Source organism: Cyprinus carpio, chromosome A12 (assembly GCF_018340385.1).
Source record: "Cyprinus carpio isolate SPL01 chromosome A12, ASM1834038v1, whole genome shotgun sequence".
In the NCBI taxonomy this organism is placed as follows: Eukaryota; Metazoa; Chordata; class Actinopteri; order Cypriniformes; family Cyprinidae; genus Cyprinus; species Cyprinus carpio.
Window position 1 is genome coordinate 7,774,014 of NC_056583.1, and position 24,779 is coordinate 7,798,792.

Below are 24,779 nucleotides of genomic sequence, written 5' to 3' on the forward strand. Positions count from 1 at the left end.
TTGAATACGTGCTCTAGCGGCGAAAGATTACATGTTGTGGGTTTAAATGCACAGCTTAATGCTTATTGTATTTTCTATCAAAATAAAACAAACAAAAATAATCTAAAAATGTACATTTGGCATAATTCCTAAACTTTGTGAACGTTAACGTTGGCTTTTTTTACAGAAATGAAAGGCAAATTGAATGGATTCTTTGGAAATGCATACCAAAATATGGATAACGTGTATAGACATTTAACATTAATAAAACTTAAATCAAATGAATAATAGCAATGTGTCACTTTTTCCAACTCATGCCTCTGTTCCTCTTCTTATGATAATTTGGAAGTAGCCATTCATACTGCAAAAATATGGATCTTCATTTGATTTCTCCATTTTACACTTAATGTTTCTGTGAATGTTGTACATTTTCTATCATTTTATTTGAGTCTTTTGTTCTCCTTAACCTCTAGTTTTGTATTTTAATGTTTGTTACCCTGCTTGAAATGAAATATCTGCTTGTAAAAAATAAAGACATTATAGATTATAAATGAGTATAACTTATGCATCTTTTTCATTGTTTCTTTACATTACATATTTGTCTATACTTTTTGAATACCAAAAAAAAAAATTGTATGTATTTTCTTTCATGTAGATGTGTGTTTTGTTTCCAGATGCCATTGTTATTTATTTCTTTTTAATTTCCTGTAGCAAGACTATGTATGTTTTGAGTATATAAATAAACTCTAAATCCAAGCCTTGTTTAAGTCTTTAAAGCTTTCCCTGGACTATAGCACCAAATGATGTCCTGGGATTATCATATTGAGAATCTGATGTGGGTAATAAGAAAAAAAAAAAGCATGTGTCGAAGTCTGCCAGTAGGCTAGCGTTTGTACTTAAGGAACTGTAATCTTCCATGAGCTGACCTCTGCTGAGTCTGACTGCTTCCTGCTGATTGGCTAAGACACTAAGTAGCAGTAAATTGGCCCACAGCTTCTTTACAAGCAACAAGTTGCTGCAGTTCTACACCCGAGTATTTTCGAGACAATGGGTATCTGGTGCCAGAAAGTTAAAATTTTTGCAATTACTAGCTAGAATGTTCTTAAAAACTATGTATTTATAGTTTGATTTAAAACATTTGAAGAGATACAGACTTTCCTCCCAGGGGAAGGTGGTGAAGGTGGTCAAGGACACCTGAGCATATTTTACTTTTTCTGCCATGGATTTTTTTACTGGGCCAAAACTTCTGGATTTTAAGAATTCACCGCCACATCTTCAGTTCAACAAGTATGTCCTGACAGGATACCGGCCTATATCCACTTACAGAGACTGTCTGCGGAGTTTGTTATATCTGCACAATGAAATTGGGAACATCTATACACATGGTATGAAAAATATCCTAATTTGCATTGTAACTTCTGGAATTTGTTTAACATACCGTCTGCTGTAAAGTAACGGAGCTGTAAATGAATTTTGCAGATGTAAAAAATTAATTTAGAATGCCTGTATTATCCCACTAATGGGAAAGTTATTGAAACAAGATGGGGAAATCCAATGGCCTTCTTAAAGAGAAGGGGAACCTTCTGAATATGTAATTTATGCCTACTTTCTCCACCATTCACCTAAGTGACACTCTACGGAAGCGTGCGTAAATAGCATTACAGGAGATTAGATCTAATCCTTGTCAGGGATTTGCTGTCTTGGAAGTGATGCTGTGTAATTGGTGTGATTGGTAAAAGTGCAGTAAAAATTCTGGAGGCCAAAATTTTGTTAAGTTCTTGGAAATATGTAATATATTTTCTTTGGAATTTTGTGGATTTTAGAATACATTTTAATGTATGTCTCAGTATTAAAAAGTCATGTTAACCCTAAAGCATACTATCATATTTGATAAAAAAAAATTCAAAACTTTGCAGTAAAAACCGTCCTAGAAATCTACATGCCTTCTGCCATCTGATTGATAGTTTTTAGCAAGTAAAAGGTCTTTTAGTATAATTCAAAAATTTCCATTCAGTTACGTGACTTTTTGCTGTGAAATCTTTACATATTAAATGCAAGAATAACTTTCATATTGTTTGTAATATTACAAGATTAACAATTACTGGACTGAAGCATATACAGTACCTGATTATCCATACATGTTTTAATCATGTTAAAAATTTATCAAATATGATACATCAGGCTGGGGAATGTTTAAGTCTTCACTTCTCAATCATTATATTGCATTGCATTGCTTTGCATCAGCTCCATGAAATAAAAAAAACTACAGAGCTTTTATCATAAAACTAAGCATTTAAATATCATCTTACTAAAACATTATTGGGAGGTATGGAGTGACAAGTGATATATATATATATATATATATATATATATATATATATATATATATATATATATATATATATATATATATATATAATGCATTTTATTAAATTTGTATGTTTTTATGTTTATGTTCAAATTGATTTACATTTTACATTGCAAGCTATCAGAATTTTGTCTTACTTTTTTATCATATAAATATCAGGAGCTGCACCAAATTGAATATTTTTGCTCTAATGTGTTTTTTCCCTCCTGGAGCTCCATATTTTATTATATCTTGCTATATGAGCCATAAAAGTCTGATGTATTCAATATACTACATGGAAAAACGTATTGGGATACCTGACCATTACAAAAGCAGGGACTTTAATGATATTGCATTTTAAATACAGAGACATTAAAATAGAGTTTGTCTCCTCTTTGCAGCTATAATAGCTTCTACTCTTCTGGGAAGCTTTCTACAAGATTTTGATTTTGTGTTTTTGTGAGGTCAGACACTGATGCTGGACGAGAAGGTCTGGCTTGCAATCTTCCTTTCCATTTCATCCCAAAAGTGTTTGATGGGGTTGATGTCAGGGCTCTGTGCAGGCCAGTCAAGTTCTTCCACACCAAACTCATCCTACCATGTCTTTATGGACCTTGCTTTGTGCTCCTATCACTGTATGGCTGTGTGGCATCCTATCACAGTACCACGCGTATGTGTGTGTATATGCAGAATACATGGATAGGTACTTGATTTTAAAAAGCACAGGATATTACTGGAATATTATCAAGAAATTTGTACAATTCCATAATCTGTATGTCTCCAATTTACAGGGAACGTTTGATTGAAAACGCCAATATTAAGAATGTTAGTGAACCCATTTGGCTTGATCATTACATCAACTCTATCACAGTAATTAATTTCACTCAAATCAAACCAGTCTTATATTCTAACACATTCTTTCTTGGTGTTTTGTCCATCAGGTATCCCCTTCATCTGTTTTTTGCTGTTTTTGCCTTTGAGTATCCCATGGGCTGAAGTCGAGTGGTGGATAGGAGTGGTGCATTATTTGGCTTGTCTCTCTCCCACCGTTTGTTCAGTATTCTACCATCTCTTCATGAACCATGAGGGTGGAGCACCTATTTATGACACACTGCTGTGCTTCGACATGTTTGGTGTCTGTCTCGTCAACACTCTTGGTAAGCTCCAAAATTTAGGACTATACAGAGATTCCTGTTATATACACTGCATTGATGAGCCAATGAAAATTCTGATTCCTTAATTAAATATAAATAAAATCTTGTTAAAGTCTAGCTAAAACTTAAGTAGCTCTATATGTTTTCTTCTATATTGTGATGTGCATATACAAAAATTATCAAAAAAAAGTCTTGCACACATCACCAGAGAGAAAGTTTGTTGTTTTCACTGGGACACTGACGGTCATCATGTAAATTAATAAGAGTAATAAAATGTAAAAAAAAAAAAAAAAAAAAAAAAAAAAAGTAAACATTTGTACTCAAAATACAAATACTTGCATGTTTATAACATGCATTTAGAAAATAGTTTGTTTTTTCATTTCATGTTAACTTTAACACATTATTTATGTCCATTGTAAGTACCTCTATAACCTTGATTTAAAAAAAAAAATAATAATAATAGGGGAGTGCAGGGTGAGTTGAACCCCTTTTTACCCATGATGTGTTTAAAGCGAGCAGATGACAGTAATGGGTACACCTTAAATATGTACATAAATTTCAGGATGTGGTGCATCCTTGGGAATAATATTCACACCTGTCTTGTTTGGTTCGATTGAATCGAACTCAAGTTCGGTTCCCCCTTTGGTGCGGATCTTTTGGGCAAGTGTGAATACAGCAATCGCACTTGGGTGCGGACCAAACAAACTCTGGTATGGTTGAATGGATAAACCAATGAATGGATGACCTTGAATACATGTGTGGTTTTGTTTACAGTTTCTGGTTCACTTGCAAAAAAACTTGTGAAAGCAAACCCGACCAAAAAATAAATAAAAAATCAACATTGTATTTGGTCCAGACCAAAACAAGTGAATAGCAGACTTTTCTGGTGTGAATACTTAAAGGGTTAGTTCACCAAAAAATGAAAATTAGACTGTGTTTTACTTACCCTCGAAGCATCCTAGGTGTATATGCCTTTCTTCTTTAAGACGAATCCCGTTCTAAAAATGTTCCTGGCTATTCCAAGCTCTATCACTGCAGTCAGCGGGTGTTGCAATTGAACAGTCCACAGGTCACCAAATAAAGCTTGCGCATTCATAGTAAAACGTGCCTCACACGGCTCTGGGGGATGAATAAAGGCCCCCTGTAGCGAATCCATGAGTTTTTGTAAGAAAAATATTTCAAAATTAATAAACACTTTTCACGCACTTTTGCTGACTGTCATACACTGAAGCAGTTCCAGCGGATGACGTAAGACGCGCAGCGTTGCGTGATTAGTGACAAATGCAGAGAGAGAACAAAACAAAATGCTGGTCACGAATTAGAAGTACAAACCGAGTATTTGTAAAGAAAAATGTCGCAAGATTTCAATATAAACCAAGAGGAGACTGGTTTTCTTTGCTAAAGTAAGGAAACTTTGCTTCCTTTTCTCCTTTAATTAAATTTGCAAGACTAACATATCTCAGAGGCATGCGTGCTGCGTATACGTGCTGCATCATCCACCAGAACTGCTTCAGTGTATGACAGTCAGCGGAAGTGACAGAAAAGTGTTTAATACGTTTGAAATATGGATATTTTTCTTACAAAAACACATGGATTCGCTACAGGGGGCCTTTATTCATCCCCCGGAGCTGTTTGCTATTATGAATGCGCGAGCTTTATTTGACGACTTGTGGACTGTTCAACTGCAACACCCACTGACTGCAATGATAGAGCTTGGAATACCCAGGGAAATTTTTAATATACTATAACTTCGACTGGAAGGAGATGACTGAAAGGAGAAAGTCATATACACCTAGGATGCTTCGAGTGTCAGTAAAACACAGTCTGATTTTCATGTTTGGGTGAACTAATCCTTTAATTTGGGTCTAAAATAAACTGCTTTCAAAATATGGCTTTCCAAAGAAAAAAAAGTGGTCTCTTGGCTCAACTTGCCTCCAGTGTCTGGTAAATTGAGCCTAGGGAGAGGGCAAGTAGAGCCACATGGAATTAAACTTTGCCACTGATTATGCTAAAGTAAAACTGAATATTTTAACCTCATGCTGTCAAAGAAAGAGAAATTCAATAAAAATGACTTAAAATCTATGTGTGAGCCTTGTGATGAGAAGATTTCAGAACAAAAAGTTCAAATTGAAGATCAAAAAAACCTGACCTTACAGAAATGGGATAATAGTACTTAAAAATGTTGCAGGGAAATACAATTTCATAAAAACTTAAGTGGCCAATTCTCATAAACAAGGCCTATTTAAAATGTACAGAACAAAATCAAGTTCAAAACAGAACAAAATCAAATCATGTTTGGTGTAAATTAAATATAATGTATAATTACAGTAAAATAATAGTTTATAATCATAAGAAGGGGTGAGCCACTGGCATTTCTAGAATCAGAAACACTTCTTACATAATAAAAATACACTAAAGCTGCATTTGAAATCAGTCCCTTTTCCATTTGGTGAATGGCACATAGGAATAGTGAGCATGTCAAACAGTAGAAATATGCTTTCCATATGGGAAAATGAAGCCCTTGACATTATCAACAGCACTTAAGTAGATCAACACTGCTATGCCCCAACATAAAATTTGATTTAGAAATGTACATCATCACTACTGAAACTGTCACTGTTTTGTAGCAAGTTTCAAATGAAATCTAAATATGGGAACTTTTAGCCTACACTTATTAGGGCATTTGTATTTCTAAACGGGGGCCTCGAAATCGCATTCCAAGGGGAGGTCACCCTTGGTTGAAATTGCATTCTCACTGTGCCAACACTACTGGAAAAAGGAAAAAGCTAAACCTAGCCTAAGTTGGTTGATTGGTTTTAGAGGGCTTTTGACCACTTCTGGTTGGGAGACTAGCTGACCAACCAACTTAAACCAACTCAGCCAGGCTGGAAGACCAGCCAAGCAGTTTAGGCTGGTTTTATCAGTTCAGTTTGTTTGTAGTTTTTTTCCAGCAGGGGACGCTGTTTATTGATTCTTTCAAGTGCCATTATTCAATGAATTCCATGTACTTTTCTTTTTGCAGGTGCTCTTCCAATCATTCACATAACTTTGTTGTGTTACCCATCCTCCCGACGTGTGGCGATGTTGGCATATCTCCTGCTCTCTGGCTACGGTGTTCACCGCGCTGTCTCTGCTCAGAGTAATGTACACCGCCTGCAATCTTTTGCCTGGCAGGCGATCTTCCGATTCATTCTCTTTATGTTGCGTCTTACTGGTGCAGGCAGAGGAAGCCCTGCATCCCTTCGCCTCTACCTCACTATGGATACACTTGCATTGCTAGGAGGACTAGTCAATATTTCCCGCCTTCCAGAGCGCTTCAGTCCTGGACGGTTTGACTACTGGTTTAATAGTCACCAGATTATGCACATCATGGTCGTCCTTTCCATTGTGTACTTACACTGGGGAACTCTGGAGGATTTAACATGGTTAAAGGGATATCACTGTCCCAGTGAATAAACTTAAAGACTTATAATTCATCATGATATTTAAAGAACTACAGCGAAATAACTGTAAAACCCAAAGTGTGATGGTACTATGGTAAAGTGTTGATATAATTTGTTTATGCCATGGTACTTTCTTTAAAATACATATTTACAGCTACCAAGTGACATGAAGTTGCACTACAGACGTTAATGGCACACAACCTTGGATGTCAACAACAAAAGACAGGGAAAGAGTCTGTTACCTTTGGTTGATAGTCTAATGTTTTACTATTTTATGCATGCACAATCATATGGTTAGTTGCCCTGTACACTATTTGCATTTAGGGCTGTTTTCCCTGCTACCATATTAAAACAGACCTACAACCCATAGAGTTGAGAAACAATAACATGGTGCAAATCACAAAAAAAGTAAAGCTCTTTAAAAAGGAGTACAATTTTTGTTTCTTAAAAGCTTTCTCTGGTGAAGTTGTGTCAACATAGTGACACAGTAGTGAATAATGAAATGTGAAATATTGCACTTTATCCTTCTAAATTTCAGAAATCAGATTCAGATGATTGTATTCTGGATAACACTACCGTTGACAAATCTGATGCTTTCTGTTTAAATGGTGCTACATATGTCAAATATGAAACGTATATCAATATAAAATATTACTTTAATTAAACAAGCTGGACTTGAAGGTCTTTGAAAGTCTTTCTCTGTAAGTCTCTGAATTATACCATCTGGGCACATGTGGGGAAATTAGAATACATTTGAGAGTATGCACTCATATTTTAAATTTTCAACACTAAAATTTGACAACTTGCACTGGAGGCTGACGGGTAAATTTACCCTTATGGCACATGCATAAAATGTGCTTTAAACTTAAAAACGTATACACTTTTGAAATATAGTCCTTCACAAAGTAGTACAAAATAATGAATTCAGGTACTCACACATTCCTTGAAAAAAGACATCAGTTGGACTTCATGATTTTATCGCAGTGACAGGTACACAGATATTTTATGTTCAGTAAACATGACTAAATTCAGATGTAATTTGAGGTTTAGTGTTAATTTATGGTTATCAAAAGAAATTACTCAACTAAGGAGTCACTTTAAGCATACTTTAGTTTTTACACAAATGCTGAATATAGCCAAATTGCACAGCGTTTTAAAGTATACTCTAGGCTGTCGACACATGACCAGTAGAAAGTTTCTGCATCCACTGTCTGTGCTATTAGCCTGCTGCTGTAGTGAAACTGCAACTATTGTGTATAAATTAAACAAAAGAAAAAAAAATTGTGAGAAAGGTCTTTTATAAACTTTTGCATGGCAAAGTGTGTATTGTGATCAGAGCTACTGCCATGACAGTGTGATGTTACTTAGCTAGTTTGTGATTTAAGTTTTTGTCTTCTGTGTAAAAATAACTTACTTGGGTGTATATATATATATATTTTTGTAATAAAAATAAGCTTCTGTTTCTTAAACTTGGTACTGATAACAGCTTTACATTATTTACCTTAGCCTACCTTTGGGGTCTTTGCTATATTCCAATATCATTATGCCTCAATTAGCTAGTTATAGATTAAGAGTTGTTGATTTAGATGCGCGTTTAATCAGTTATTTTGTCAAAATAACACTCTGTTCCATAAATGCATTGTCTGCTGGTTTATTTAGCTACTTTTTACCACATTAAGTATGCCTCTTAGTACTGTAAGATATAGGATATAGGATATAAGATATATTTTAATGTTAATGTGCAAAATAACACCGAACCACACTTGTGGGTTTGTTACTGTTACAATTAAAAATCGTAGAAGAGTAAAAACATTACAGGCAGACACTGGTATGATCTAAGCAAGACAGCTACAACAAATAAATCTGATTGTGGGTGTGTTAGATTTATAGTCCGCGAATAATCAAGCACTGATAAGAATTAATCATATTGGCAGCACTGAGGGGCCCCCCATGTAAAATTATGATTAGGGCCAGATAAAGGCTTGTGTCGGTTTTTTATTATAAAAGAAATATAACTTAATTTATTTCAACAAATCTATAGTCAATATAAATGCTGCATCTATCGTGTGCAACATGTTGTCTGACTGACATGCCCCCAAATCAAAAACTCAGGGCTTAAATAAAAGCTCTGAGTTACCCACTCATAATTACGACTTTGTGATGCCATTTATGTGCATTAAACTCATAAAAATTATCTTTCCTGCAAGACTTGAATGCATCATAAAACAAAAGTCATTCTCATCAAAGTTGTTACATTAAATCTAAGCTGCATATTGACTGGAAACTGCTCCGGCACGGCTAGGTAACTTGCATTTGTATCGCTTTTGGAGTCTAAAGTGTGTGATATTGTAAATAGAATTTACAGCATTGTGTTTATGCTTAGCACTGGCCTTTTTAGTGTGACTACTTGGGTATGTTTGACACCACTTCTGTATGTAACAAACTGTGACACTGGACAAAGGACTGGTCAAACATGCATAGCAATTTCTGAATAGAATCTTATCACCTCTAAGAACCGAATTTTAAAATTGACACCAATGGGTATTATTCTGAGTAGTGCATATAGAGAAACAGTTGAACATTTACTGTGGGTGTTTTCAAACCTGGCTCGTCTGGAGCATTTGTTTCGAAACCTGCACATATTCTTACTTTGTGTGGTTTGTTTTTCATTCATAATTGTTATTCTCTGAAACAGGTGCTTTGCAAGAATGCTATGCAAATAATCCACAGGTCTGAAATGCCATAAGACTCTAGATTAATTTGCAATTATTTACAATTAAGTGTTGTTTCAAAGACTGCCAAGTACCCCCTTTGCAATGTGGATTATTATACATCTTTGATAAGCTAGCAGACAAAGAATTTATAAAGTAATATACGCTTCATAAAAGTACTTTTTAACATTCTTCAGCTTTCCTACTTAATAAATCACTCGAAATAATCATAATTATACTGGTGTTTTGTGGTGTTTCAACTGATTTCACATCCTTTATTAAGGCCATAACTGAGTCTCAGTCCATTTAGTCCAAACTGGGAAGCATTTCCACCCTTTCATACCAAATCCTTTTGCACAAGAGCATGATGTTAGTCTTCATCAGAGCTGCTGTCCTCCTCAGCGTCAGACACATCAGCGATGGGGAACCTCAGGATGGCCGCCACTCCACTCAGCTGATTCAACTCTACAGAGACAAATCACACGTCAGTCACATGACGATCCAATATAATTCTCTCTGAAACAAAGACTATAGAAAAGAAACTTACGTTCTCCAGATACATGTAGGCTTGAGAATATTCTAAAAATATTATTAAGCAGGAAAAAAAATATATTATTATAGAGTTAAATATTTTGGATAATATAAGAATATGACCATACTGGATTGAAAATCATATGAATACCTGACATTTCCTCCATTTTCCTTCACGTTGTCTACAAGCCGAACATACCGGCTGCGGGTGGCTATGTCTTGATGTCTATCATGAAAAAAAATTATAATAAAATAATAATAATAAATAAATAAATGAATTTTTTTGATGACGTACACAATTGCAACAGGAAAGATCATTACATTAGGAATGTATTACTTATTAAATGTACCTAAATAGTTTGTCACTGATCATCAAGATGTCAACGGCTAAAGCTTCACTCGCTCTTTCCACATGAGCCAATCTGTACAAAGCAAAAGCTTTATTAATACATGTAATGATTGTTTAAGACAATGTCTCAAGAACACGTTACATAGCACAAATGTTTTGGTTACACAGTCCACTTTAGACATTCTACTAACTATAGAAGTAACGTTGCTAGTGCTACTACATGTCAACTAACTCTCATTAAGAGTATTAGTAGACTTAGGTTAGGGTTAGTAGAATAATTTGACACATACTTGCAAAGATACTTAAAGTCAGTAGAAAGTCTGATGGGGGTCCTTCAAAATAAAGTGTTAGCAGATATTAGTCTACTAATACTCTAATGGCTGGTAGTTGACATGTAGTTCCAAAGTTCCATACAGTTAGTAGTATATCTAAAGTGGACTATCAAAATAAAGTGGTACCAATGCTTTTTTTTTTCTTCTCCTTGACACTCTGTGTAACATTGACAGGAATGAATTTAAATGGTAGTGATTTTAAGCACCCATAGAAAGCTCGATCAGGCTCCTGTTGAAGCATCTTGTAAAAGTCTTCCAAAGCCTTGACCTCTCCAGATGCCTAAACAGAAAAAAAACACATTAAACATGACACTGTGCTTGCAGAAGGCTACAAGCTATATGGGCAAATGTACAAATCTAAACTTAATCACCTTGGTGTCAGACAATCGGGCCGTGACTGCTGGATCACACAGCACTTCTGTAGAAGTAAAATCTCACATTTATACTGTCACTTTAAAACAACAAGTCCCATCAAACCCTCTTTTTCTATGACAGCATATTTAAGCATTTTAATTATGTATTTTTTCATGCATGCCTAAGGTTAGTAATTTGGATAAATCATATCTATCCATCTATATATCTATCTATACATAAAATATGAAATATGTAGGATAAAAAATCTATGCATAAAATCATTTATAATGAAAATGTAAGTTTTGTGTATGTGTTTTCAGTTGTTCCTTTGTTTTGTTTTGTTCAGAAATTTACACTAAATTTTTTTAAAGTTTGGAAAATGTTTGTATGTAGATATCACACACATTTGCACTTCCATTTGGTTAGTCAAAGTGACTGATTTCACTGCATTCAACAGTGAATTTCAGTGTTTCCATTAGTATGCAGAATCCACAACTTTGTGGCATGTTGTAGTGTTATTTGTTCACTTGGTGTGTGTCAAATAGATGACCATTTTAATAGTTGCCATAGAAACAACATTTTCATAATATTTCTAAACCGAGCAATTTTGGACCACTATATTGGAGCATGAACGTTTTGTGTAACAAATGATTAAAATAATACTGCTTATTTATTTGCCATTTCCAATTTTGACATGCATGTGTGTAATGTAGCTGTATGTGAATGTAAACAATCTACAAAGCTGTAAAGCCGAAAGTGCACGATAAATAAAGTTATTGTCTCCCAAAATAAAGAATTGACTCTGTACAGCCTAAACAAGTTGTTAGTAATCTGAATCCTACTTCTGTGAAGGCTAAAACGTTTGCTTAATTCCCGCCTATGTTCTACGTTGGCCGGCCACGAACAACTTGACCCCGTCCACAAACACATCATTTTACTGACGAAGGCTTCTCGTGGAGTTGAAAGATGGCTTAGTACCCTGTTTATTTGGACCAGCTGGCTCCACTGAATCCCAATCTCAAAGTATGATAAAAAATAAATGTTTATATTTTCTATCGAGCATTCAGAATACAGAATTATGACAATGGGCATATCGTTTCCGACACGCAATGTACACGGTAGACCAATCACAACAGACTGGGCCATCTGACCAATCAGAGCAGAGTAGGCTCAAGGAAAGGAGGGGTTTAGAGAGACAACCTTAGAACCACTTTAAATCGCTGGAAAATTAGGTGATATTAAATGCATATTTTGAGAAAACGAAAGTGTTTTTTGACCTTACATGCATGTAAACTTATTGTAGAAGACTTGCAAAACAATATTAGGAACCTTAAAAATGGCATAATAGGGGCACTTTAATGTTGTGTATTTTAATTTCATTTAATTACAAGTCAGCCAACAATGCCCCAAATAAATATAAAATTGTTTCTGCTTTTGCACACCCTAGTGGATTTGTTTAATTTTTTAGTTTTAATGTGTGATTGATTTATTGATGAATTATGTTTGATTCCGCATACGCATGTCCATTAAGACCACGAGGCGTGCTCCGCAGCAGACTTCTACCCGACTTCTACTTTATCACCATTCAGGCAAAAGTTTGCTTCAAGAATCACCACACAGCTGACGTGATCTTATTGCTAGCACACCCTGAGCACATGAGTTATTAGACATATCAGCATAATTTTCCAAATCGGGCCGATGCAGAGTTATATATTTTAAGCCTTTATTGGCCGATTCCGATAACCTTCTGGTAATATTGTGCATTCCTACTTGTCAATTATGATAGTTATTCACATCTATACTTTTAAAACTGAACTGAGCATTGACCTTTGAGTGAATATTTGTGTCCAGATGAGGAGTGCACCACCATGAATTTGGATCTGTTCTCCAGGAGAATTTTACAGTCTTGCCTCACAGCCTCTTTAAAGAGGTACGAGATGAACTGATCTTTCACAAATCCTGGACTGGCCACCAGAACACACTTCACCACTGAGAAACACATAAATACAACAAAAATATAAGAATTTAATCGTCCACTGTCCATCCTTATTATCTGAATAAAATAAAAATAAAAATACCATCAAAACTGAAGTGTCTCAGAATGCCCTGCATGACAGCCTCATAAAATCTCTCTAATGCCTGAAAGAGAACACAGTGTCACTGCATGCAATTTGCAATTTTGTTTCAATATCAGAATTTAAAATATACATGCAGTAACAGTAGAGGGATCTATTGCAGCACATACAGGAACAATCGTTGCTATCTATTGTGTTCCTTACTCATTATATTGATGGATTACGGTTTACAAAATAAGAAAAATATATATATATATATATAAATCTATTGACCACTGTCCTTGTTATTTGCTCAATATAATGATAAACAAATACATTGTCAGATTTTTTGTCACAAAGTTTTATTGATTCACCTTGTCATGTTGGGCACAACTGCCTTTCCTCTTGCGGGGGATGGTAACCTCAACCTTCGCCCTTACTAAGGTCATGGCTGGAGTCACAAGAACCAGATTGGCCAGACCTTCCTGCATCACAACAGCAGCCACATCTGCTTTCTGAGCGGGATCACATGCCTGCTCTATAGATACAGGCAGAATCAGGGTTCAAATAAACTACAGATTAGCTGGATCAGATTCATTAACTTTTTAGTATGCTCATGGCTGCTCTGTGCCATGCAGTGAAAGTGAATGGTGATTGCAGTTGTCAAGCCATTAAGATACTTGAAATACGACTACAAAATTCAGCTCTTTTTCTCACACAATAAGGTGAAGGCACACATGAATCAAGTTTCTTTACATAGTTTAGTTCACTTGAAGCTGAAGTGCCTGTAAATGCCAACATAGTAACTTGAATCATATTAATAATAATTAAAAAAAAAAAAAAAGGAACCACTTGCCCTTTAGGTCTTACTCACACTTTTTGTCAAACCAATATGAAAGCATTAAAACCATACTTAAGCATGGCAAATGTAAAAAGTCACTTTCACAATTTCATCTATTTTTATTTTAGTTTGTGTGGGAAATGATTGTAAAGATACCAGATACACGGGAAAAGGCCATTTTAGAGCTTGATAGCTGTGATTACCATCCATTTTCACTGCATGAAAGTAGAAAGCAGTGTGATTTATTTGCAAAATATTTTTTTGTGTTTCACAGAAGAAAATAAGTTACTGTTTTCAAACGTGGATGTCTACATAATATTATAAAAATAATATTATTATTACAAATATCTAAAATAATAAATAATAAAAAACATTTAATAATTGTTTTTCTTTCTTTTTATAAAATAGTTCTGCATTTTACTTATTAATATTGTTACGGGAAATTGTTATCAGCCAGAAAAGCTTTTTTAGTTTTAGTTTGAAAATACACTAAAAACACGCCAACACATTACCAATTCTGTCCAACACCACACTGTCCCAGGCTTTTTTGGCAAGAGTGAACTTCCTGTTGAGCTCCAGCTCAATGGTATGGTAGGCACCCATCTGCATATGATGCAAGAGACGAAACATGATTTAATTCATTCAAGCTTTCACATTTAGACTAAATTAGCATATGGAATATTCCCTGAGGGTCCGTATCTGTTATTCACCTTAATATTCAAACATATTAAGTATAAATTCTATTTGAGGTGTAAAGTTAGCACTAATTTTAACACACTATTTATATCATACATTTACTAAATTTCTATGTCATAAGTAAGAAGGGCAACAAACAATTCTAAATGCATCCTGACCTTCACATACTGGTTCTCCTGGATGTTTGTTCCTTTGACTCTGAGCTGACAGGCCTGGGAATCAAAGTCTATCGTCTCCACACATAAAGTCAGTGTGGTGCGCACACGTGAACTGCCCACACTGCCTGTGGAGGACTCTGTCTGCACTTTCCTGTTTGTGACATCAGATTGTTTTCATTGAATAGAAAAATATCCGATAATAAGGGTGATAAACCAAAACTGGATAAAATGGAGGTCAGTATGGTCAAAAAAAAAAAAACACAGACCTGATGGTTGAGGCTCTGAGGCTGTCGCCCACCTGCAGCAGGTTGTAGGTGTGCCACATGTCCTCTGCTTCCTCAGGGATTAGTGTCACCTGACTGAAAAAAATCCACAAACATAAAAAAGAAATTTTCACGTTTGTGTTGCCTACTTTGCTCATGTAAGTTTATTCCAAGGGAAGTCAGACCAGACTCGGCAGCTATTTTCAGTCATGCAAGTACTGCTTCATTCTGATTGAATGGGGAAATACTGAAATCATGAAATCTACTTATTTTTTAATAACATAATTATTAAAATCTGACATTAATGGCATCATAAATTGTTTCTTACCCTCAAATAATGACAATAAATAATATATTTCACATTGATTTGTTTGTCTGACTATTTCATGGTGAAAAGCAGACTAAGATATAACAAAATATGAAAAAAAAAGTTTGATTAAAAAAAGTCTACACATCTACTTTAGCGAATTTAACTAGTCCTCTGGTGAATAAATTAAACATTTGTGTGCGAGTCTGGAGTGAATGAATTTTCATTAATTACATAATCATTAACTGAAATAAAATAACAAGGGAACATGTCCCTATTTTATTTACAGGTTTAACTAATATTATTATTATTATTTAAAACTTCTCGTACAACTCGCGCTATATTACCTCTCCAAGAACTAGCCACAATCGACCAATAGAGGACGCTATAGGATTTTTGGGCTGTGGCAATATTGTGTTTGTGAAACAATCATGCCAAGTTTGCCAAAAAAAAAACACTGACAGCATCTGAGGTATAACCACTGATCTATAATACAGAACATTTATAGATCAGTCACAATAGATCAGTGGGTTTAACGGGCGCGTTCCAAGTCAGTTCGACAAATAAAAAATCATTATACAAGGGGTCTCCAAACACCTGAAGGGTCGGTGTCCACACCTGAACCAGCTAATCAAGGTCTCACTAGGCATACTAGAAACTTCCAGGCAGGTGTGTTGAGGCAAGTTGGGGCTAAACTCTACAGGACACTAGCGCTCCAGGACCAAGTTTGGAGACCCCGGGATTATACTATCGCAATTTTATTTATACCAAAGTACTCAGTTGATGTCCTATGATACCACCACTGCATCATGGTACAACCACAGCACTCAACTCAGAATGCGCACATGATGTCCAAAAGTGGTGTACAGAAAGACGCAAGTCATGTGTTCTCAAACACTCACCCGGCATTATCCTTCTCGATGTCTTTATGAACCAACTTCATGGTCAAAGAGATTAGCTATTCAAAAACAAAATGCATATTTGAATGACAATGTTCTACTCCATTTAATCGTCGATTTAGGTAACGTTTCCGCATCAGCAGTTACACACTTTAGAATGAATCAGACGATTCGAACTGTCGCTTTCTGATCGCGTCATTGGCTGATAGATTGCGTCATTACGTCATTTCTATCTTTGGTAACTTCCGTAGGGCAGAAGAACGAATACATTTTATATTTCGAATGTATTTTTTAACAGTAACGTACATTTTATGTATAATTAGCAATTGGTGTTAATAAAGTATATTAACCATCCAATCTGAGAATTTTTTTACATCGCTATAATGACTAGGGTTAACATCGTTTAAGATTACACACTCACTGATGAATGTGGTTTTAATTTGCTTGTTACGATTAAATATAGAAAAGACTGACACAGAGAATATCCTATTGGCTCTTCGGATCTGCATTTGAAGCGTTCGTCATGAGTCGAGAATAACCAATCAGATACGCGATTTAGTGTCTACCCCGCCCCTTCAGCGTTTCCTACAACCGTCAGCGCGGTCGTGGTGCTAGTTTACCTCACGCAACGAGCTGTTGAAGGGACCATTCACGGCAATAATATCATAATATGAACTCAGGAATACTATAAGTAGTGTGATCTTCTTTTATAGAGGTTTGTTTTTGAGTTATTGTCGTGTAACTGTATCGGGCGGTTTCCTGGGTCGTCTTGTTCCTGCCTCTTTTAGCCGGCTAATCTCCAGCGAGCGACAAAATGGCTGATTCGGACAAGTTAAACATCGATTCGATCATCCAGCGCCTTTTGGAGGGTAATGAGGCGTTATTTTTTCTTATTACAAACTGTGCCTTTTTATCGTGTTTAAATAGTGATTAAGCTTCTGAAAACGTATTATTTTATTTGTGTTCAATTCGTCATCTGCAATCGAACGTATGTGTAGCTGTGTAGTATTAGGTGTAAATACGTAACACTATCAATCCAATTCAAATTTTCATTCGTATGTTAATTGACTATAATCCGAACAAAAGTTCAGCGCATGCGCAGTGCGTCAGTTGTCGCGTTCGGAAACGGAGAAAGCCACTAGGAGAATGTCACCGGTGTTGTGCCAAATTTTGACCCCCTGATTATTACCCCTTCTTTAAGGTTGCTACCAGATTGACAAGTAGTGATGGTAGAAATGCCTTTGACAGTAATACATCAACAACAGTTGATTGTTCTCCTGATGGTAGGAAATACAGTCAAAGTGTCGTTACCTGCGTTCCAGCGTGATGCTTCAGTGTCCAACATTGTCACAAGCCTATTAGTTAAAATCAAGGGAAATAAAAAACTTTGAGTTCAGTATATTGTCAATAAATACAACAAAACAAAAATACACACCATTGGAAGATATATTCACGGGTGGGTCAAAGGATCCAGAAACTAGGAGAACAGGAGAAGATAAATATCAAAATATCAGGCTATCATAAGAATGAGAGTATTAGTCAGTTATTGCAATTCTTCTGGCTCTCCAGTGGATGAACGAGGTAAACATTGAGAGAGGAGTAATATTGTTTTGTTTTTTTCTCTCTGTTCAGTTTTCTGTGGGAGATGGGCATTTTTAAATTATATCGCGATTTATGGATTATATATGCTAGATGTGGGAAATTCATGCATTTACCCATTCATACATGAATACTAATATTTATGGTTTTCAAATTATTTAGCAATGCAATATGGATGAAGAAAACTGTAGCATCGTAAAAATACCATGTGTGTTTAATGTAAAGTGTTGCATTATAGTATTATAGGCCTAGTATTACATCACATTTGTTTAAAACTTTATCTTATTATTATTACATCAGTCTTTTAAGTAGATGAGAGAGCTGATGTTTCATGGCCCTGTTGTCTGTTTTTTTTGTCATGCAACAGCAGACCTCACAACACAGTTCTTTACACACATAGAGATACATACTCAAATATGTATTTGGTATTCATAATGCTTTTATGGATGATTTTTTTTTTCTGTTTGGATTTTCAGTGAAGGGCTCCAGACCTGGTAAAAATGTTCAGTTAACTGAGCAAGAGATTCGTGGATTGTGTCTGAAATCGCGGGAAATCTTCCTTAGTCAGCCGATACTGCTGGAACTGGAGGCCCCACTCAAAATTTGTGGTAAAGTTCTGATAACTGTACACAAGTTTTTATTTTAGTTCTGATGGAGCTTTATTAAGAAAAAAATAATTTCTCTATTTCTTTCTGCAGGTGATGTTCATGGTCAGTACTATGACCTGCTCAGGCTTTTTGAGTATGGAGGATATCCTCCAGAGAGTAACTACCTGTTTCTGGGAGACTATGTAGACCGAGGCAAGCAGTCACTGGAGACCATCTGCCTGCTGCTTGCCTACAAGGTCAAATATCCAGAGAACTTCTTTCTTCTCAGAGGAAACCATGAATGTGCCTCCATCAACAGGATATATGGATTTTATGATGAATGTGAGTATATGGGGGTGTTTGGTTTGATCAAAAGCTTGGGTCATGGTCTGAAGGTCTCCCTGTGTAAAGCTATTTACTATTCAGTTTATAAGTTTTGCTTAAGTTGAAGCATTTGGATCATATAAACTACTGAGCCTGTTTATCATGTTAAATAGGGGGAGTGTGTGGAAGGAGGGGATACCCTCTAATCAAAGCAAAGCATCATGTCATCTGGTGTTTTCATTGCCTCAGAGTAGCTCAGGTCACAGTAAATGCAGGGAACTCCTCTGCACGTGCTGTGAGTGCATGCATTTAGGAATGCAACTTACAGACAGACTAAATGGAGATTAACTACAAGATTAAGAGATAATTTAGGGTGCATTCACATTTGGCAGGTTTGGTTTGATTAAAACAAACATTGGTGCGGTTGCTCTAATAATTTTGCTCTAATCACAATGCAGTTCATTTGAATAAGTGTGAATGCTGCCATCTGAACCCTGGCGTGCACCAAACGAGCGAACAGAGACTGCTGAAAAAGTGGGTCCGGTCCATGTTCAATTGAAATACAAATGCAGCATTGACCTAAACAAACCAAAGACATCTCAACAAACCAAAAAACAAATGTGAACGCTAAGCAAATGTATAATTTTCTTTTTTGGTATGGACCAAAACAACCAAGCAAACTAAATTACAAGTGTGAGGCATATACCTGAATGCAAATCACCATGTTTTTTTTTTGTTTTTTTTGGTAGGTAAAAGGAGGTATAACATCAAGCTTTGGAAGACATTCACGGACTGTTTCAATTGCTTACCAGTAGCTGCTATCGTGGATGAAAAGATTTTTTGTTGTCATGGAGGTAAGTCAGAAGTTTTCTTGAGGTTTGAAGAATCTTTAAAGACTGTTACAAAATTATCAAATGCTTGTCTGAAAGGAGTAATTTTGGACAATGGAGAAATGTAGCATTCCCTTAATGATTATAAGGTTAATGATCGTATTTATTTAGAATTTACATTGTTGCAGAATTTCTGACATGTAGGTAAAGTCATAAGTTGAGGCATCAGCATAACCAACATATGAAATATTGTATTTCTAACAAATAGAACCTAGCAACAGCATATTGTGTTAAGGTCTGCAGTGTTATAAAGCACACAATAGCTTTTCCTGTAAAATGTGCATTTATCACATGGACAGGTTTATGAAATAGTCAATGAATGGTGGACTTAAGGCTTGATGTGCTTAGTGTGGATGAATTCAAAATATTCTTTCTAAACTGTAGTTGAATGATCCTTTACCCCCAGGTCTTTCTCCAGACCTGCAATCTATGGAGCAGATCCGACGTGTGATGAGGCCCACAGACGTCCCTGACCAGGGTTTGCTCTGTGATCTGCTCTGGGCTGACCCAGATAAAGATGTCATGGGCTGGGGAGAGAATGACCGTGGTGTCTCTTTCACCTTTGGGTCTGATATTGTGGCCAAGTTCCTCCACAAACATGACATGGACCTCATATGTAGGGCCCACCAGGTAAGCAATGTAGCTTATTGAATGTAGTGTCATCACATTGTCTGTATGTAGCCAAAAGCACCATATCTTGATTGAAGAGCAGTATTTCATGGGTTTGTCTCGATTACCAGGCACTGCTGATCAGAAGAGTGTAAATGCAGTGAAAACTCAGCCCAAACATGCGTTAAATACACCTTTTACAAACAGTTGCATATGCTGACATGGCATTAAAGTCTATACTATACATACTGCATTATACTAATGTGTACTATACAGTTGCAAATGTTTTATTCAAAGTATATTATATTCAGTGCAATTAACAAATCATCTGTTACCCTTAAATATGAAGTGTGTGTACAATGTTATTTTATTAAATTATAGGGCTTATGTTCTATAGAGAGCTCGGTTAATAGCCCAGTAAGAGAGTATCAACTATAATGCTTCCTGTTTATTATACAAATGTGTTGTTATAAATGTTGAATGACACATTTATAAAACAGATCAGAGGTCAGGTAAAAAACAGATAATACATTGGTTCATGGGTTCACAGAGATCGCCCCCACTAGCAAACCATTGAAATTTCAAAAGTTATGTAATAAAGCCGTATTTACTGATTTCATATGACTTTGGCATTTTCATCTGCTCAGAATCGCTGGTTTAAAACAATTCACAAACATTTCTACGCTTCACAAAAGCAGTGTTTTACAGTGCTCATCACTAGTGGTAATAACATAGTCTTTTCGTGCAGCATTTGTGACGCATAAATCATGTGCTTTTTGAACAGGTGGTGGAGGATGGCTATGAGTTCTTCGCTAAGAGACAGTTAGTCACACTTTTCTCAGCTCCCAACTACTGCGGAGAGTTTGACAACGCAGGTGCTATGATGAGTGTTGATGAGACCCTGATGTGCTCATTTCAGGTTTGAATGTGTTCTTTTTTTTTTTTTTTTTAACTAGTAGCTACCAGGGATGCCAATTGCTCACCTTTGGGCAAAATTGACAGATTCCTAAAGAAAATCTGTGAAATTGTACTAAATATTTAATTAATATGAGTTCAGTGTATAAAGAGCATGCCAAACGACAAGATTGGATTAAATATTTCCAATCTTGGTTTATTTACATGCAACAAAATATTCAATATAAATATTCAGTAGGAAGCCTAACCTCATTATACATTGTACCTGATAAATGAATTTTAATGATTCTCTGTTTCTGTCAGATTCTGAAACCAGCGGAGAAGAAAATGCTGTCGTATGGAGGTGCAGGAGGATTTGGATCTGGTAGACCTGTAACTCCTCCACGAAACGCTGCCAAGGGTGGCAAAGTGAAGAAATAACATCAACTACTGCAATGCGCCTATACATTCTGTTCATCATTCTACCTCTCCTTCTCCTTCTCCTCTTCAACTCCAAACACCAAATCAGTGCAGGGCTTTTTTTAGCTGTCTCTGTCAAGACGAGACTCCTGGGAATCTGAGCGGTCATATGTGTGTATTTGAATGAAATGCCCCTGTGGAGTGTTGGTTTTGTATGTTAAAAAAAAAAGTGTGTTTTTGTAGAAAAAGGTTTTGTAGCATGAGTTTGTGTATGAGAGTTTCTTTTTTCTCTTTCTCTGGTAATTGCACACCTTCTACTGTGTTTTTAGCTGTTCTGGTCAATTTCCTTGTAATATATCTTCATGTCTTCAGCCATAACGTGATAATCCTTTTTAGGCCATTTATTGGACCTATGTGACGCCCTTCTCTTTAGACCAAGCCTCAGGGTCCAGCTTTTCATTCCCACTGTGGGGATGGACTTTTCCATTCCCCTTTAGCTCTAAAGCAATCTGGAAGGAGGTGATTGTGCTCTTGAACGTGCAAATCACTGGCAGTCTTCTTAATGTGAAACTTCGTCCAAGTGCTTGTCTGTTTACAGTAGTTATTGACGGCATCCTGCGGGTTTTGTCATATAGCTATTTTGGCGCAACCTTTGCTTCAAACTGCACACTCAGGTAGTATTTAGCCTGGCCTGTGGAATTTTTTTTTTTTTTTTAATAAAGATTACAATCATGTACAGTGTGCAAAGAATACCAAGTGTGAATGTCTGCAAAGTGGGTGCCATCGCTGTTTCATTTTGCACAGAAATGCACTGTTCCCGGGTTTTTTTTTTTTTTTTTTTTTTTTTTGTGATTTGTGGCTGTGTGCCACTTCGTAAACTGCAAAGCTCACCTTTTCCTGTTAAAAGGACTTTTTTTTTCTCTCTCTTTTTTTTAAAAGTAGTCATGAATTTAGACAATAAAGTGAGAATCTGGTGCAAATTTTTCTTGTTTTTGTTTTCTGTCCATGAATATTGAGTGCCTTCTAAGATGAGTGTTAAACTAATTGAGACTTTTTTTTTTTTTTTTTTTTTTTTTTTTTTTTTTTTGAAAATAGGACAATCCATTCTGATTTGCTAGCTTCCTCATCATTATGATAACTGTCTAATTACAACACGAACAGAGCTACAGTTGAAATCAAAATTATTCAACCCCCAAAAGTCAAGTTTTGTACAGAATCTTTTATTCTTTATAACTTAAAATAAACACTGCCTGTAAGCGTTTAGAATCTTCTTTCATGTCAGTACTGCAGCCTATTCCTCATTTGAAAAAAGCTTCCAGATCACCGATAATCTCTGGTTTTCATATTGCCACTGTTTTCTTCAAATTCTACCAAATATTTTCAATGAGATTCAAATCTGAAGACTAAAAAGGCAACTTTTTAGAACATTCTACGACCAATAATAATAATAATGGGAACGCATAAATCTTTCATTGAATCTTGATGAACTAAATATTCAAGTTGAAAGTCTTATATGCAATGTGTAATTCATTGAGAATAAAATGATGTGACAATGGTCAATGGAATCCAAAATCTTCAATCCACTGACAGTTAAATTCAAAATCACACGGAAAATTGAAGTTAAAAAAAAAAAAAAAAAAAATGGAACCATTGGCTTGCATGTGAAGGTTTGTGTCACTCCCAGTGAAATTCCTTCAGTGACCCACTTCCAAACTGGTCATGATTGATGACGTTGCAGGCAGAAGGAATCTCCAGACTCGTTCACGTCTTTCACATGCCCTGTGAACCTGCTCTCATCCATGGAGCCAATGGTAAACCTGCCAATTTTGGTACTGCCATATAAAGTGAAAGTGACGTGACATACAGCCAAGTATGGTGACCCATACTCGGAATTCGTGCTCTGCTTTTAACCCATCCAAAGTGCACACACACAGCAGTGAACACACACCCGGAGCAGTGGGCAGCCATTTATGCTGCGGCGCCCGGGGAGCAGTTGGGGGTTTGGTGCCTTGCTCAAGGGCACCTCAGTCGTGGTATTGAGGGTGGTATATACTGGTCCTGCTGCTGGGTTGTTGCTTTTCTACGTCCCTGTCCAGCTCTCTTTGTGCAACGTCCGTCACCTGGCATTTCCTCCATGTGCTTGAGACTTTGCTGGGAAATACACCAAACCTCCTTGTGATGGCATGTATGGATGTGCCATTCTGGAGGAACTGGTCTACCTGTGCAGCATGATTTTTTTGCAGGTACTGTCTCATGCTAAGAAGTGAGAAGGACCCTAACAAAACACAAAACTAGAGACAAATCCCCTGCAAAATCATTCCTTTTTTTTGGAGCTCACCAAACATGACAATACAAGAGTACATGGCAAATGAACCAACATACACCACAAGAGCACTATTACAGCATGTCTCATTTGATCAAAAGAATAAAACTGCAAATCCACAAAACATGTAACAATCAAGCAGTCACTGTCAGTAATGTAATGCCATATTAATGCATGGAATTGTAATTTGTTGTATGCACAAATAAGAAAGGCAAACAACAACATCAAAAAACTCAAATCAAATATCCAGCCCTAGAGCAATCCTTCCCAGTCCTTTCTAAGGACAAAGTGAATTAGCAACCTGTGTCTACAGTGAAGCCATGAGGCAACTGGGTGAGGGGGTAGTCAGCCATCTAACCCAGAAAGAATAGGATTGCTGATATTTAGTCAATAGCCAACAGGTTCTGTGGGCAACCATATAAACGTTATCCACACTATGTATCTAGATATCTATCTAGTCAGCTTGCTGATGATTCTGGTATTTTAGTCAAATAAATGCTGTATATTTTTTACTGTGTAAAAATATACTACATGCATCAAATGGTTATTTATAGGCTACCCTATACATTAATATACATGACTAAAGAAAAGAAATAGCAGTGTGGATGTTGATGGAAAAAACTAAATGTTAATTATAATTACGATTATTCTTAAATACTTACAGGTAGCAAAAAGGGGGTATTTGCAGCGATGCCATAAGTACCATTTGTTTGTT

General features: G+C 36.1%; 3 protein-coding genes across 3 annotated transcripts; 2 read left to right on the plus strand and 1 right to left on the minus strand.

The window, feature by feature from the left end:
* Positions 1 to 605: 605 nt before the first annotated feature.
* Positions 606 to 8,367, plus strand: LOC109068392 (progestin and adipoQ receptor family member 4). The gene is made up of 3 exons (XM_019085202.2): positions 606 to 1,364; positions 3,268 to 3,483; positions 6,503 to 8,367. Exons 1-3 carry the CDS (start codon positions 1,199 to 1,201, stop codon positions 6,934 to 6,936), a joined length of 816 nt encoding a protein of 271 aa, XP_018940747.1. The 5' UTR covers positions 606 to 1,198; the 3' UTR covers positions 6,937 to 8,367.
* Positions 8,368 to 9,867: 1,500 nt separating this feature from the next.
* Positions 9,868 to 16,621, minus strand: LOC109068391 (protein pelota homolog). The gene is made up of 13 exons (XM_042767368.1): positions 16,422 to 16,621; positions 15,216 to 15,308; positions 14,950 to 15,100; positions 14,608 to 14,698; positions 13,629 to 13,792; positions 13,279 to 13,339; positions 13,028 to 13,189; positions 11,218 to 11,264; positions 11,053 to 11,126; positions 10,516 to 10,587; positions 10,317 to 10,391; positions 10,182 to 10,213; positions 9,868 to 10,099 (listed from the first exon to the last, which is right to left on the minus strand). Exons 1-13 carry the CDS (start codon positions 16,460 to 16,462, stop codon positions 10,005 to 10,007), a joined length of 1,158 nt encoding a protein of 385 aa, XP_042623302.1. The 5' UTR covers positions 16,463 to 16,621; the 3' UTR covers positions 9,868 to 10,004.
* Positions 16,622 to 16,968: 347 nt separating this feature from the next.
* On the plus strand, positions 16,969 to 22,721 carry ppp1cab (protein phosphatase 1, catalytic subunit, alpha isozyme b). Its single transcript, XM_042767369.1, has 7 exons — positions 16,969 to 17,287; positions 18,494 to 18,625; positions 18,716 to 18,946; positions 19,678 to 19,782; positions 20,225 to 20,448; positions 21,212 to 21,346; positions 21,646 to 22,721. Exons 1-7 carry the CDS (start codon positions 17,233 to 17,235, stop codon positions 21,760 to 21,762), a joined length of 999 nt encoding a protein of 332 aa, XP_042623303.1. The 5' UTR covers positions 16,969 to 17,232; the 3' UTR covers positions 21,763 to 22,721.
* Positions 22,722 to 24,779: the final 2,058 nt, after the last annotated feature.

Coding starts and splice junctions, on each gene's coding strand:
- LOC109068392 (XM_019085202.2), top strand. CDS start 1,199: ATGGATTTTTTTACTGGGCCAAAACTTCTGGATTTTAAGAATTCACCG. Junction 1,365..3,267: donor TGGGAACATCTATACACATG/GTATGAAAAATA, acceptor TTTGTCCATCAG/GTATCCCCTTCATCTGTTTT. Junction 3,484..6,502: donor CTGTCTCGTCAACACTCTTG/GTAAGCTCCAAA, acceptor TTCTTTTTGCAG/GTGCTCTTCCAATCATTCAC.
- LOC109068391 (XM_042767368.1), bottom strand. CDS start 16,462: ATGAAGTTGGTTCATAAAGACATCGAGAAGGATAATGCCGG. Junction 14,699..14,949: donor AGGAGAACCAGTATGTGAAG/GTCAGGATGCAT, acceptor CATCATATGCAG/ATGGGTGCCTACCATACCAT. Junction 10,100..10,181: donor CCTACATGTATCTGGAGAAC/GTAAGTTTCTTT, acceptor TTGTCTCTGTAG/AGTTGAATCAGCTGAGTGGA.
- ppp1cab (XM_042767369.1), top strand. CDS start 17,233: ATGGCTGATTCGGACAAGTTAAACATCGATTCGATCATCCAGCGCCTT. Junction 18,626..18,715: donor GGCCCCACTCAAAATTTGTG/GTAAAGTTCTGA, acceptor TTCTTTCTGCAG/GTGATGTTCATGGTCAGTAC. Junction 18,947..19,677: donor ATATGGATTTTATGATGAAT/GTGAGTATATGG, acceptor TTTTTTTGGTAG/GTAAAAGGAGGTATAACATC.